Source organism: Zingiber officinale, chromosome 6A (assembly GCF_018446385.1).
Source record: "Zingiber officinale cultivar Zhangliang chromosome 6A, Zo_v1.1, whole genome shotgun sequence".
Lineage (NCBI taxonomy): Eukaryota > Viridiplantae > Streptophyta > Magnoliopsida > Zingiberales > Zingiberaceae > Zingiber > Zingiber officinale.
The window spans coordinates 23,318,664-23,334,744 of record NC_055997.1 but is presented as its reverse complement, the minus strand read 5'-3'; the positions used below and the strand labels follow the sequence as shown (position 1 = coordinate 23,334,744).

Here is a 16,081-nt window from a genome sequence, read left to right as displayed (position 1 = left end):
ATATTCACTTAATAAATCAACATATCTGTAGAAACACAGGTACAAAATGTTCGACCTGGAGTTTCTCTATTTCTTTGGCCTTTTTACTAAAGTGAAGTCGAGGTACAAAATGTTCAGCCTAGAGTATATCCTATAACGTTATTTGCTTTGGCTTTCACTAAATACAATTTACAAATGGAAAAAAATGAGTGGACTCGCTGAATGCATATAGACACTTTCCTTTCAAAGGATCACTTATCTGCTGCATTATGCTTTGAAACATAATCACATCCTTGCAGCCACTGGTTTATGAAGGAACCACTACAACACCAATTCATAACGAATCCTTGACATTTGCAGAACTTTCTTCTTTGCAAACTACAAAAGTGATGTCTAGTCCTTTATAACCCACCTGTGGCCTTGAATCTTGAATACACCAGGGGGTTGTTCACTGCTGTCTCCCGCACTTTCATTGGCAGAAACTAATTTCTTTTGGTGTCTTCTTCCTCTGGTAGCCCCACTATCGCTAGAAGCTCCGTTCAACAGAGGATCGTCGATTCCCAGGATCTCCCTCCTGGGTTGTGATAAGATGCTACTGTCATCCCTAGATTTCCTTCTATCTTTTTTAATGTTCTGTGAGATCCGGTGAAGCTTCTCATTAAATTTAGTAATGGTCTTCTCCACGGGCTCCACAGCTCGGTTTACAGTGAACTTGAAATCATTTACAATCTGAAAGGGAAGAAAAATGGCCAATGAATACATATCGTCATAAACTATTGCAGAGAGAACTGCAATTATAGGTCCACAAGGAAATGTATGCTTAGCTCTAACTAGGTAATGGATTTGATGGATAATGCATCCTAAAAATATAGATCTGCTACATTAACGGTCTTCTTGTGCCGGCCCCACGGATATGGAGGGAGGTACATGCAGGTACAAACTCTAGACACATGGTAAGATAAACCCTAGGTCGTCAGTTCCTGAGAATCGACCCCTGGCCATTACGCCAGAGATGTCATGTGCCCACCGTCTGCTACGCCCGAGGGGTTGATGGATAATGCATCCTAGCTAGGACACTAGATGGACTATCGTTTTTAATCGCCTCAGTGACAAGGTACATGTATCTCACAATATCATACTTGGCTTCATCTAACTCCAAGCTTAGTAGCTTCAGTAATTCCTAAAATCTCTAATTGTGATAATGCAATTAGATATGCCAAAACAGATGAAAACATCTGGTGGCAGATAAAGCATGATATATCAACTTAGAATGGCTACTCTAATGATTTAGCACAAAAGAGAGGATTGGATGTACGTACATGTCCGCCGCCACCAACAACGATATCTCGTACACTTTCTTTAATATTTGTAGCAGCTTTGACACTGGTATCAGGCTGAGGGAGTCTCAGTTTTGTAGGTCGTGTACACTCCTTAACTTCATCAGGGTCGACAGGACAGTCGGCAGAGGCATAATCTCCAAGTACTGAAACATTTCTAGGTAACTGGCCACCCAATAGCTCATATGGTTTGGCAGGGAAAACATAAAGATGAACTATGGAAGCTATTGCCATCTGTACTGGAAGAACAGACAAATAATGCTAAAACTTTAAAAGTAGATGACTTCTAAACCATAGAAAATTCTCACCAGCACAAAAATCTCAATAAGAGAGAATGAAGAAAATAGTACTTAAGTTTTACAAGGAATGGATGAATTTCACTAAAGAAGCATGCAGAGAATGCTGAAGAAAAAATCACATAGAATGAAGAATGCTGCTATAGAAATGAAGACAATCTCAGAAGAAGGAAGTCAAACAGAAGAATATCAGAAGAAACATAAGCAGAAGATATCCACTATAGTCTTGCCTACCACTAAAACTTTGCAGTCTATCTAGAAGTCTACAGTACCTCTATACATATGAAGAAATCCTGGATACTTGATCTGAGTTGCAGGCCTTGAGCAATAGGACTCTTGAGCAAGCCCAATGTATATAGAAGTGCAATTGTGACACCTTGCCACCAAGTCAAGAACACGATGGATTTGAATACGAGGAACTTTGCCAGTGGCTTTATGTAAGCCAATTCATCCTTAATAGCAGTGTAAAATTGAACTAAACAGTAGAGTGCCCAATATTGACTGAAATTGAGAACAGCTGCCATGTAAGGGTACCTGAAACTTAAAAGAGTGAGCCTAAAATTTTATTGATTAAACAAATTTTATTCACACTCTCTAAATTATTAAAGAAAGTAAAATTAATTAAAGTTTCTTATAACTATCCCACTCATGGTGGAATAAAGCTTGGTTGTTGTTGTATAACTAGCCCACCCTTCAATCTCCGATCCACATCCAATTCCAAATCTCATTTTTTTCTTCATCCTCAATTCCTCATCCAATTCCAAAAACTGATTCCATCCCCCTCATCCAATTTCAAATTTCACTTTCTAAAGCTCATGCTTATATCTTTGACTATGAAAGTTATATTTTAGGGTTTTATATATATATTTTTTATTTTAAGCATTTGAATATTTTTTTATTTCCTTTTAATCTAATTTTCCTCTTGTTCTGTAGAATAGTGGCCAGAATTAGGCAAACATTGAGTAAAGGTTTGACCACTGTTCTAAATGGCGGTCGAGACGGCCACCTAAGCGCTTCCTAGGTGGGAGGCGGGCATCAACCACACCGCCTTTGTCGGAGGCGGTGCTTTTGGCCATGCCTGGAACCACCACCGTCGCCGTCGTTCCACCACCACAATGCGTCCGAACGCGTTGGGCTTGACAACAAGTCTGGACGCATCGCTCAAGCCCAACAATGGGCCTGAATGTGTTGTTCGGGCCTTGCAACCGTCCGGATGCATCGCCCGGGCCTTGCGACACATCCGGACACATCGCCCGAGCCTTGCGACACATCCGGACACATCGCTTGAGCCTTGTGACACATCCAAACTCATCACCCTAGCGCATCCAGACACATCGGCTGAGCCCGGTGACTCGAAACACGTTGCCCAAGCCTTGACACGTCGCTGGAGCCTGACGATGAGTCCGAAGGCGTCGCCTAAGTTAATAATTTTAATCAATTCCTAACTATGATTGAGATAATTTAAATAGGTTCAATTAAAGCATAATAAAATTATTATTTGAATATTTAGATTAAATTTTAATTTTTAAGTAATATATTTTATAAAAAGTAAATATTATAAAGCAAAATGATTATTTATAACATTAACCTAGGACAGACTCTGAGGAGCGCATGGGGTAAGTGTAATCACCTTTCTAATAATGGTTATTTATAATATTATGTAAAAAAATAGTAAAAGAATTCAACCGACTGGGCACCGCTTAGGCACTACCTAAGCAGTAAGTGATTGCTAACCGCCCCGTCAGCACCTACTGCCTACCATCATTTACAACACTCGGTTTGACCCTCCATTTGAAATCAATTCATGGAATTTTAATGAGATCAAATCAATACTAAGATCATGCATCGTAAATGGAATTATAATATCATTGGATTTCCACCAAGGCAAAAGATTAGCATTGAGTATTATTTTTCACTGTACATTGTCACACCCTAGTAGGAGTTGTCGTAGGGGAAGGGGTGGTAACTAGTGCACAATTTGCTTACAAGATGGAAGAACTTCACCCAAACTCTAGTTTCCAAATGTTTTTGAAATCATGTGTTTTCTTTAACATAATATAGTCTATTTTCACCATCTCAATGCTTGAATTTTAATTGTTAAATTCTTTTTATTTTTTAAATTAAAAACATCCTACCTTAGCCAATCAAATTAGGCACCAAGATAGGACAACCAAGCCCGGGCTCATGCTAGGGATTAGGCCAAGTTTATCCATCGAGTCATGCCCAGCAGAATCCATTTTGAGCCGCTTCAGACCTAGCATGGCCTAAGCCAAAATGGGAATGTCTATCCCAATCCTATGCACACAACCTATTGACATCACTATTCATATAAGGAAACACAAAACCAACCTAATTGCCATTGTTTAATAAGATTTATTTTTCCTTTCCCTCCTCTTTCTCTTCTCTCTTTCTCTTCCCTAGTAGGGCATGTTTTTTCCGAAAGATGTGGAATGAGAGAAGGAAAAGATGAAACACTAGTACTTGTTTTTCCCTACCATTTCTCAAATCATATTTTTCTTGTTCATGGTGGCAAAAGGCAACTACACTCGGCCCCAGCGCCTCTGCCAACCCGTCCCAAGGCCAAGAGGAGGTAAATCACGACTAGCTACTAGCCTTTGGAATAATGACTGACGCATGAGGGAGGCATTTACCTTAGCTATGTCGAGATTCGAACTCCAGACCTCATGGTGGCAGTACCTCATGCGCTAGCCACTAAACCGTCCCGAGAGGACAAAACTAAGGTAGGGTAAACTTTTTATAGTGACTGGCCCCACCGCTGAGCGACCCCATACCCCAGAACCCCCCGAAGGGAGTTTTTGGGGAGGCACAGTTCCACTTTGTTGCTAAGAGGACTAGAACACGGTACCTCAGGCAACATTATGCAAATATTTTTCTTGTTCATGGCATCACACATACTGTTCTTTTGGCATGGCCCAATTCACTACTCGTCTCAACAAGCAAGAAAATATCACAATGCCAGCACACCAAACTTGACTTACCCGCATCGCAACTTGAATTCTCCTTCACAGTATACACCAAAACTTTCAAAAATCACGGACAAAATTGCTGTGATAGTCTTTATTATCATCTGAGGAAACAAAAAAAAAAGCACTGTAAGAATTTGTTCAAATCAATAAAACCACTAGAGTTTCTAGCATCGGTGCTTACATATTGGAAGATTCCAAATTTTATAACCTGGTAGAACCAATTTCCAACTCTCCAAGGTTTCAAGAAATAATTCATTGGAAAATGGTGATGAATGACACCCTTCTCAGAAACATGACCCAGGAGAGGAGTGTTTGCAGAAGAAGCACCTTCCCTCTCCATAAACTCAACTGTCCTCTCTTCTCCACCTAAACAAATAAAGCTTAGTTAATTTGATTATCAAGAAGTGTACAGTGAAGATAGAAGATATGATCTGTCATAAGAGGAAGAAAATGAGTGAAGTTCTAGAGAAGAGATTTTTATTAGCTTGCACACTAAGCATGTGCAAATAAATAATTAAGAAACCAAACCATGATTCAGTATTTACAGGATTCCAAGGATGCCTATGATACATAAACATTTAAGGGTTACAATATAGTCCAATTTACAAATAAAAATAATGTGAAAGTAGATCAAAAGGGAAAAAAAAGTTGTTCTCCATTCTGCATGCTTTCCTTTAAAAGGTTATGCAATTATAACCAATAGCAACATTCATAATGAAATTGAAGGAAAGGGAAAATGCCCCAAAAATGTCTCTCTTGTTCCACACAACCTAACAAAGGTCTCCATTTTTAGAAACTCCCTAGCAAGGTCCCATGGAAGAGACAATCCCACATTTAACCCTCCCAAAAATGTTTGGATTGACACATCACATTGTATAGAATTAATGTATAATCTTGTTTACTTTAAAACATTCCCTGGGAGTAATTCAGTTTTATTTATTTATAGCCTGATAAGGAGGTTCTTGAAAATGGGCACCTTAATGGATAGGAAACATATAATATTTAACAAATCTTATATTGTTATTGATGTGAATCTTATGTCCAAATTGAATATGGATAAATCCAAATTAAACACAGGTTATTCCAGATCTTGCCTGTTTTTAATTTATTCAAGAACTCATTTTCAATCTAGAACAATCTAAACTTATTTCATGAGTCCAGTTAATAATACCAATATGCATCTTCACTTTACAGCCCACATAAGTCATTCAGCATCAACACCTAACCATATTCCTTCATCAAGAAACTCACATATATTTCAGTTGCCTCCTCACCATCAAGGGCTTCAAAGTCACTAGAACATCTCAACACAGGGAACTATAGTATAGTCTTTATTGATTTTCAGTCACAATTAAAACATACTTTTTTCCTTTTAACCTTTCAAGTGATTGAAATACATAAAACATGCCAGTAAATCCTGTCCTTTCAACCTTCCAAGAAACTAAAAAAATGCATAAGACAACTAGTTGTTACCTAACTATATAAAATTCAGAAATGGGAAACAAATTAGAACATCAAATATGCATATTAAGAACATTATACAAGTTTTCTAAACAGCAATAAATTGCAAATATCAAGTTCCACAGAATACTGTATTATATAAGCTAACATGGCGGATGCATACCTAAGCAAGCAACAAAATATCTTCCAAAACAGTACATGGCAAAGGCTTCATAGCAGTCTCGTAATATTCCACAATCAACACTAAGTGATGGATTCACCAATGAAACATACTACAATATAAAAGAACTGTTAGTCATATCTCAAAAGACGATAAAGCAATAGTTATATTATTTGAGCTAAAAGCAATGAATAAATTGAACTAGCATAAGTATTTGACAGAGGATTGGTTTTCAAAAATTTCCAAATTATCAAATTAATAACATAAACAAAATATAAAATAAATTTGTAGCTATGTTCTTTCGGCTCACATTAACTGGCAGAATACCACCAGAGCTTCTTCCACGATTTATGAAACAAGGAAACCTCAATATTGTTTGTTACAACAGAACTATCATATAAGGAAGTGCAATAGAATATTTACCGATTCAACGCTATAACAGGGGACCATCAAGACGACCCCAATTAGAAACTTCTGCTCCTGTGATCGAGAGACTCAACATGTTAAATTTCACGGACACGCAGCAGAAGAAACAACAAAAAATGCAAGGAGAAGGGATGCAAGGGAAACCTCGGGGTTATTGTACGCCGAAAGGTGCTCGAAGAGAAGGAAGGAAGAAAGCGCGAGGACAACGAGAACAAAGAATCCAGCAATAATAGATGCCCACGCAGGAGGTGAGAAGCTCGACTGCATCAGAGAGACGAAACCAGAGATCATCCTCATCTCGGAATGAACCAGCCAAAAAGCCCACGGCTCTTTTGCATAAGTTTGATTCCGCGCGCACCAGAGCTTCCAAATAATTCCCAATCGACAGAACCCAAAAATTGCAGATTCTTCTCTGGATCAGCACCTGAAGGGATCGAAACAAACTAGAAACCCTAGATTCGCCTACGCCGGTGCGGTCGCGAGGGGAGATGCCGACTTCTCGAGATCAGTGCGATCGGATCGAATCGAAGAGGGACATGAGACAGTTTAGAAACGATCAGCCGCGCGGACGCAGGAACTCATCGGGCCTCTCTCCTTGCCAAGCCAATCAGCCAATTTGAACGGAGAAGAGAGCGTCGAAGGGGGAGGAGAATAAAACGAGGCATCTACCTTGTTCAATCGCCGGAGGAATGGCGTGCGTTGCTTAAAATACTATCAAAATATATTAATTTGTATATGTCCCTTTTTTAGAATTTAAAATTAATCCGCAGCGTCAAAGGGGTGTGATCGTGACATTTTTGTGATGGATCCACCGTCCATACTGCCAGCTCAGCATATGACTATCGGGGACAAATAGTGGTTGGTTTCTAATTCTACAGGGAAATTTCCCTTTGCACCCCCCAGATTTAGAACATTTTCACAGTATACACCTTTCAGCAGTATTTATTCCACCGTTGACCGTAAAACTACGTTAAAAAAATTCAAATCTAAATCATTTATCCTTTGTACTTAGTTATAACAAACTTATATTTATGGGCTTTATATTAGTTTATTTAAATTGATAATATAGGAAATATAGACAATTTAATGTGACAAAAAAATTATATATTATTTGTGTTCCGTTTTTTCTAATATAAGTAATTATGATAATTAAAGAAGATTTTTGAAGAAAAAAAGCAAATTTAAACAAAGTATTTTTGTAACATTTTCATCATAAAATTTTAGCACATTTTATATTTATGTAAAATTTGAATTCATCTAAAAATAATTACATGAATATAATTTAATTAAAAGAAATAATTTTAAATAACAACTTAATTCCACGAGTTTAACTTAAGTCAAATGAAAGTTACCACTGAAGTTACCTCCCACCAAAGTAAAAAAACATGATAACTTCAATTGCACCATGATCTGCAACTTCTGCTGCAACACACTGATTTGGATGTGTTTCAATTACTAAAGATTTGTTGCCAGTAAGATAAAGTGTTCGGAGAAGAAGATTGGAAGAGGAAGATGTCGTCAGAAGAATGATAATGGAGGAATCGAAAAGTTTTTAAAGTTCCACGAACCAAAAAATCTTTTGTTAGTTCTCGATGTTCTCTCTTAATGACACATCTTTCACTAATTATCTTAGATATTTTTTTTATAATAGGAAGATAGACTCTTTCTCTATCTCTATTAATAGAGAAAAGTGAAAGGATTGAAAGATAAAGGGGAAGAGGAGCCCTTTTACTTTCTTAATTCTAATATCTCTCACTCGTTCAAGTCAATTCATAAATATTATTTAGTTATAAAGACTATATAAGAATATTCAATTCATACTTCAGGGAAAATAATTCGTACAATAATAAACACATTGAATAATTACTGCTAAGAAAATTATTACACTTAACTTAGCCGCTATATCAATCGAATCAGAGATATCAATAACTTACCATTATCCAATATTACATTATTTATATCAATATGAACATCTCTAATTCCTTATAATGACTATTATATCGAGAGTACGTTCAACATCTCCAAACAATACAATTATTCACAATCATATTTTAAATACTCAACAACAAATGAAACTAGTCGACCAATGAATAATTGTAACAACCCAAATTTCCTCATTTCGAGTCCCAAAAGTAATTTAAAAATATTTAAAATGCCTTATAAATATTCTAGAGATTTTTAGAAATTTTTAGAGTATTTTTATGTAATTTTTGGAGGTTGTTTGGTATTTTTACTAAACGAAAGAAGTTTCGACTAAAAAAGTCCAAGACGAGATTCGAACCCGCGACCTCTGACCCGGTCAGAGGTTTCGACGAACGCGGCTGACCAAGTGTGCAAGCGGTCGATACTGATCAGATAGGCAGCGACAAATATTTAAGGTATAGTATTTAATAAAAACCCTAGTTATAAGAAAAGAACTTAGGTATTTCCCGAGACCAAAATTTCCTCTCTTCTCTTCCACTTGCGTGCGTCGTCTCTGCTCGGGCAAAAACGAAGCCGGGGGGGGGGGGGTCACGGTCGGTGAGGATGTTTCTCCGTGAGGTCTTCCTACCTTCGTGATCCCCTCGTCGAGAAGAGCAAGTGGATACAACGAGATTGTTGAGGAAGCACATCACCGGAACCCTAGAGCCTTTGCTTCGGTTGTAAGTCCAAGAAACCGCTGTAAGTTGCTACTCACCTGCAGTAGAGTAGTTCCGGATTCTTATTCCTCTTGTTTTCGAATTTTTCTGTGAAGATTGTAGGTTTAGGGTTTGCTGCTGTGGGTTTCAAAGAAAGAACATGAGAGGGATTAGTATGTTGAGCATGTAGGTTTTGGTAAATTGGTTTTCCTTTGCTCCTTGCCGTGGTACTGAACCTGAAGCAGGATTGTTACTTTTTGTTGGGTTCCAGTAGCAAATTCTATATTATTTGCAATTGTACACATTGCTATGTGTTCATTGGGTTCTTCAGGATTTGGATTTCGGGTTTTTCCTTCTGTACAGCAGTGGGTGGCTGGAAATTTAAGGGCAGCAAGTATTCCTTGTTTCTGGTTTTCAGATTTTCCCTCTGTATAGCATTGGGATGGCTAGAAGTTCAAGTGTAGCTAGTGTGCTTTGTTTTCCTTGCTTCGGTTTTTGTACAGCATTAGGATGGTTTGGAATGTAAGAGTAGTAAGTGTTCCTTGTTGTCTTGCTTTCGGTTTTCCTTCCTGTACAGCATTAGGATGACTTGGAATTAAAGAGTAGTTTAAGAAATTCTTCTGCATTGCATTATGTTTTGGTTCCTTGTATGTTCTAGTATATTATCATGTTCACGTATCAACTTTTGATAGCAGCAGCATTATTTTAGTAGATGACATTTCTTTTGCTTGAGCTAATTGACTTGTCTTTACTAAGGGGATTTGACTGTTCCTTTTTAGTGCTGTTGTAGCAAGATATAAGATAATGTAGTGCAGATTTTTGTTAGTTATATATGCAAATTTCTATTTAATCTTGAAGGCAGGTTCTGTTAAAGCTTATAGTATGCAGAATTTTGTAGCGTAGTATGCAGAACTTTAGTGCAGTTTAGATCTCTTGGTTGTGCAGTTTAGTACTTCAATGTTAAAAATTGTTTTAAACATTTCAGTTTCTTTTTAAGAAGCATTCTTGTATTAGAAGTATTAACAAGTATAAGAAAGATAAAGAAAAGAAAGAAAAAGGCCAAGGCCTTAAGTAGATCCCAAGGTCAAGACTTTAGGGATTCTGGCACACAGGGTGCTTATTAAAATGTCGAGGCATTATAAATTAGAAGTAATAAAAGATAACAAGTATTTTACTTTTTAAGAGGCTAGTACCCGACTTCCGAGGTTGTCGTTAAACAAATACAGGTGACCGTTTCCGAGGTCTCGGCCATGGTAAGACCAAGGTATTTACCCTCATAGGACTGGTGGCTCGCTACCCCAGTTTCTATTAGGGTGCGCGCATTGGTACTAAGCCTGGGCCCAAGAAAAGATTATTATTATTTTCAAGTATAAGATAATAAGTTTTTGGAACAAATGAAACAAGCTTCACTTATGTTTAGAGTCATTAAGTTTAGTTTTCTTTTAATTCGAAGCATGCAGTATTAGTTTTGTTTGTTCTTGATTAGTTGATTGAGCATGATTAGCCTTATCTTCCAGCATGCAGTTTTATCCTTGTATATCATGAGTATGCAAATTTTTGTGCTTTGCTATGGATTATGCATGAGCAAATTTATTTCCTAGTTTTAGCACTTTTAACATGAGCAGCTATATATGTTTTCTGTTAAAGCATTCAGTTTCTAGTTTCTTCTTATATACATGCATATTCGAGTTTTTGTGAGTTAGATAGCACTTACTAAGTAATTTTGCTTATAGTTTGCATTTCCTCTTACTGCAGATAAAGGAAAGAAAAAGATATAGCAAAGGAAGGCGACAAGGTGGTGCGGATGGTGTGTGATGCCAGGACTATGGGAGAGACTTGGGATGTTATTGAGTTTCCGTGTTTTAGTGATTAATAAATATTTGAGATTGTATCTTACATTTCATGCCATTGAAGATTATTCTGGTTTTAGATTGTATGCTGAGATGTATTCAGTTTAGTAAGTGCGTACTTTCGGTGTTTGCATGGTGATATAGTTTTATATGTTGTTGTTATTATGATATATATGTGCATGTTCATGTTTGGAGTATTGTATTGCATTTTAGTCCTGCTGTACTACATACACTCTGTCGAAATTTTAAGTTTTCTGGAAAAAAAAGAGTTAAGTACAGTTTGTCATACTAGTTAAGTAAGAATTTATAGTAGTTAAGTAACGATCACCCTTAGAGAGTAGTAGTAAGTAGCGCCCACCTCTAGAGAGTAGTAAGGAGGTTTGTGGGCGTTACAGTTGGTATCAGAGCAGTTCATATTCTCCAGCATCACACATCAGCACCAACCTTGTCGTCTTCAAGTAAGAAAGTATTTAAGTTTTCTTTTATGCTTTTCTTTATCATTTGTAGTATAGAGTATTTGATTAGATATGCTCAAGTAAGATGAAAGTTATTGTTTTCTTTTGTTGACATATGTATATATGTCTAGGAAGAATAGAGACGAATTTAGTTTTTCTCTTTTTACATAACTAGATGTCAAGAAGAGGACGTCCCCGTACCGCTCGTACAGAAGATCGAGCACAGGAAAATGAAGAGCCCGGAACAACTGAACCAAATCTCTCTGAAGTTGTTGCTCAACTCCATAGACAAGTAGCAGAGCAGCAGCAAGTGATCGTCAATCTGATGGCGAATCAGCAGCCAGTCCCTCCCACTCCTCCAACTATCAATGTGGAGACTCCAGTGGTGACTGAGGTTCCACCAGCCGCCCTGGAAGTCGCCACAGCACCTAGAAGACAAGAAGCATACCTGATACAATGGCTGAAGCTGAAGCCAGAAAGTTTCTCAGGCACGACTGAGCCCTAGGATGCTCAGGCTTGGTTCAAAACACTAGAGAGCACCATAGAGCTTCTTGACTGGCCAGAAGTCGAGAAGGTCAAGTGTGCCTCTTTCTGCCTATCTGGAGATGCTCGTATGTGGTGGGAGAGAGTTAAAAGCAAGAGAGCAGTCAATCAGATGAGCGGGGCTGACTTTGAGGCAGAGTTTTATGAGGAATTCTTTCGCCAACGGATCACCAATAAGCATTATGAAGAGTTTATAGAATTCAGACAAGGTGACCTGTCAGTGGAAGAAGCAGTAAAGAGATTCAACAAACTAGCTCGTCTCTGCCCAGAGCTAGTAAGTACAGAGAAAGAACGAGTCAGACTGATGCTCAGGATGCTGAGGCCAGTGATAGCACTTAATGTGAGTAGTGGAACTCACCAGCCCCAAACTGGCGAAGAGCTGGTCAGCAGAGCATTAGTTGCTGAGCACTATCTGGACAGCATCAAGGCACAACGAGCGCAACACAAGCCAGTCAAGATCGAGGACAAGACAGCAGGGAGTTAGAAACCTCAAGCAAATAAGCAGCACTGGAAGGGCAAAGATCACAAGAGAAAGCAGTGGAACTCCGGAGGTAACCAGAAAGGAGGACGAGCAAACAAGCAGACCAAGTTCCCTCCCTGTCCTAAATGTGGGAGAACACATCTAGGAGTCTATCTTTTGGGTAAGACGGGATGTTATTCGTGTGGGCAGGAAGGACACATGGCTAAAGAATGCCCTAACAAGCTCAAAGCACCTCATCCACAGCCAATACAATATAGAGGAAAACCTCAGTTACATTATATGTCTGCAACTCTGGAAGGACCTCAGCTCAGTCAAGGAAGGTTGGAAGCCCCACCAGTTTCAGCCAGTGCCAGAGTATTCTCCCTCACTAAAGAAGAAGCTGCTAGTGCCTCTACGGCCGTAACAGGTCAAGTAGTTATTTTTCAGCATATAGCTACTGCACTATTTGATACTGGGGCGACCCATTCTTTTGTATCAGTACCCTTTGCCAAAGAATTACAGGTACCAACAGAAAGCATGAACTCCAAGTTCCTGACGACCCTACCTTCTGGGGAAGTCATGGAATCCAAACAGTGGCTTCGGGCTGTACCAGTCAGAATTTCAGACCGAGAGTTATATGTTAATCTGGTAGTCCTCGCCATGCAGGATTTCGATATCATTTTGGGTATGAATTTCCTCAGCAAGTACAGTGCTTCGGTGGACTGCCATAGAAGGAAAGTGATCTTTAGTCCAGAGGGTGAACCGACCTTTGAATTCACAGAAGTGCTAAGGAGGAGGACCCAGAAACTCCTCTCTTCTCTGACAGCTCACCAGATGTTAGCTAAAGGGTGTGCTGGTTTTCTTGCATTAATTGTGAGTACAGAGAACAAGAAAGACCCAAACAGGAAGATGTTCGGGTAGTCTGTGAGTACCCAGAGGTATTCCCAGAAGAGCTACCTGGACTACCTCCCAACAGAGAAGTGAAGTTTGAAATTGAATTGGTTCCTAGTACCGGTCCAATTTCAAAAGCTCCATACCGAATGACTCCAGCAGAGCTAAAAGAGCTACAAGAACAACTCCAGGAGTTGCTTGACAAGGGTTTCATCCGCCCTAGTCATTCACCATGGGGAGCTCCGGTGTTGTTCATCAAGAAGAAGGATGGATCTATGCGGATGTGTATAGATTATAGGACTCTGAATCAAGTGGCAATCAAGAATAAGTACCCACTGCCCAAAATTGACAACTTATTTGATCAATTGAAAGGGGCAACAGTGTTCTCCAAGATAGACCTGCGCTCTGGGTATCATCAGTTGAAAGTGAAGGAAAGTGATATACCCAGAACAGCTTTCAAGACCAGATACGGACACTATGAGTTCGTAGTCATGCCTTTTGGTATGACTAATGCACCTGTAGTCTTCATGGACTTGATAAACAGAGTGTTCAGAGAATACCTTAACAAATTTGTCATCGTGTTCATCGACGACATTCTAGTCTATTCCAGAACCCCAGAGGAGCATGACACGCACTTGAGAATCGTACTGCAGACCCTTCAGCAAAAGCAGCTTTATGCCAAATTCTCGAAGTGTGAGTTCTAATTAGAGCAGGTGGCGTTTCTAGGTCACATCATTTCTAAAGAAGGCATCCAAGTGGATCCAGCCAAAATAGAAGCGGTCAGCAACTGGAGTAGACCCAAGAACCCCAGGGAGATCAGAAGCTTCCTTGGTTTAGCTGGGTACTACAGGAAATTTGTGGAGGACTTTTCCAAGATAACCTCTCCACTAACATCCCTCACTAGGAAGAACATGAAGTTTGAATGGTCAAACAAATGTGAGCAGAGTTTCCAAGAGCTAAAGAAGAAACTGACCAGTGCTCCCATTTTGACAGTCCTAGAAAGTGACAAGAGTTTTGACATCTACAGTGATGCTTCCAAGATGGGCCTAGGAGTTGTACTTATGCAAGAAGGAAAAGTTATAGCTTATGCTTCCAGACAACTCAAAGACTATGAGAAGAACTACTCCACTCATGATCTTGAGCTGGAAGCTGTGGTTTTTGCACTGAAACTCTGCCGACACTACTTGTATGGAGTCCAGTGCAGAATCTTCACAAACCATCAGAGTTTAAAGTACTTCTTCACCCAGAAAGACTTAAACATGAGACAGCGCAGGTGGCTGGAGTTGGTCAAAGACTATGACTATGAAATCCTCTACCACCCAGGTAAAGCTAACAAAGTGACAGATGCATTAAGCAGGAAGTCCAGTGCACTCTTGATGTCTTTGTCATCATTAGCCCTGCCACTGCAGAAGGAGTTGTCAGATTTTGGAATGGAAATTATTTATGAGCAACTCTCTGCATTGACCTTAGAGTCAACCTTGCTTGAGGATATCCAGAGAAAGCAAAGTGAAGATTCAAATATCCAGAAGATCAAGCAAGGGATACAGAAAGAAGAAGATACAGAATTTCGAGTATCAGACAGTGGAGTTCTTTATCAGGGAAACCACCTTTGTGTTCCCGATGATGAGTAATTAAGAAGGAAGATTTTAGAGGAAGCTCATAGCACACCATACTCCATGCATCCTGGTTTCACCAAGATGTACCAAGATGTGAAACAGAGGTTCTGGTGGTATGGACTCAAAAGAGATGTTGCTAAATATGTCAGTATCTGCCTGACATGCCAGAGAGTCAAAGCAGAGCACCAGAGACCATGAGGAGTTCTACAGCCTCTTCCAATACCAGAGTGGAAGTGGGAAGACATATCCATGGACTTTATAACAGGTCTTCCAAGAACTACAAATGGATATGATGCGATATGGGTAATAGTGGACAGATTGACCAAGTCTGCCCATTTTCTAGCCATCAAGGTGTCCCACTCTATAGAGCAGTTGGCACAGCTATATGTTAAGGAAGTGATCAGACTTCATGGAGTTCCTAAATCTATTTTTTCCGATCGAGATGGGCGTTTCACCTCTCACTTTTGGGAGTGTGTTCAGAATGCACTAGGCACCAAACTCAAGTTCAACACAGCCTTCCATCCTCAGACGGATGGACAGACAGAGCGAGTAAATCAGATTTTAGAAGATATGCTCAGAGCTTGTGCACTAGATTTCAAGGGAAGTTGGTGCAAGTATCTGAGCTTAGCTGAGTTTGCCTACAATAATAGCTATCAGGCCACCATCAAGATGGCACCTTATGAGGCGTTGTATGGTAGGAAGTGCAGATCACCCATTTGCTGGCAAGAAACAGGTGAAAGAAAATAAATGGAAGTAGAGCTGGACATCCAGACAGAGATGATAGAAGAAACCACTCAGGCTATCCAGAAGATCAGACAGAGAATTGTGACTGCCTAGAGTAGACAGAAGAGTTATGCTGACACACGTCGTAGGCCACTTGAATTCCAAGTAGGGGATTCAATTTTTCTCAAGGTTGCTCCGATGAAGGGAGTGATGAGATTTGGAAAGAAAGGCAAGTTAAGTCCTCGCTACATAGGACCTTACCTGATCATGGAAAAAATT

At 39.3% G+C, this 16,081-nt stretch overlaps 1 protein-coding gene across 2 annotated transcripts; it reads right to left on the bottom strand.

Moving 5' to 3' along the window:
* On the bottom strand, positions 1-7,335 carry LOC121996130 (protein LAZ1-like). 2 transcript variants are annotated; one of them, XM_042549969.1, is made up of 8 exons: positions 6,791-7,335; positions 6,644-6,700; positions 6,224-6,332; positions 4,781-4,965; positions 4,612-4,700; positions 1,885-2,146; positions 1,299-1,550; positions 1-708 (listed from the first exon to the last, which is right to left on the bottom strand). In XM_042549969.1, the coding sequence occupies exons 1-8, from the start codon at positions 6,941-6,943 to the stop codon at positions 373-375; spliced, it is 1,443 nt and encodes a 480-aa protein (XP_042405903.1). In that variant the 5' UTR covers positions 6,944-7,335; the 3' UTR covers positions 1-372. The 2 variants fall into 2 exon arrangements, with proteins under 2 accessions (XP_042405903.1, XP_042405904.1); XM_042549970.1 differs by lacking the exon at positions 1-708 and having other exon boundaries at positions 1,407-1,555.
* Positions 7,336-16,081: the final 8,746 nt, after the last annotated feature.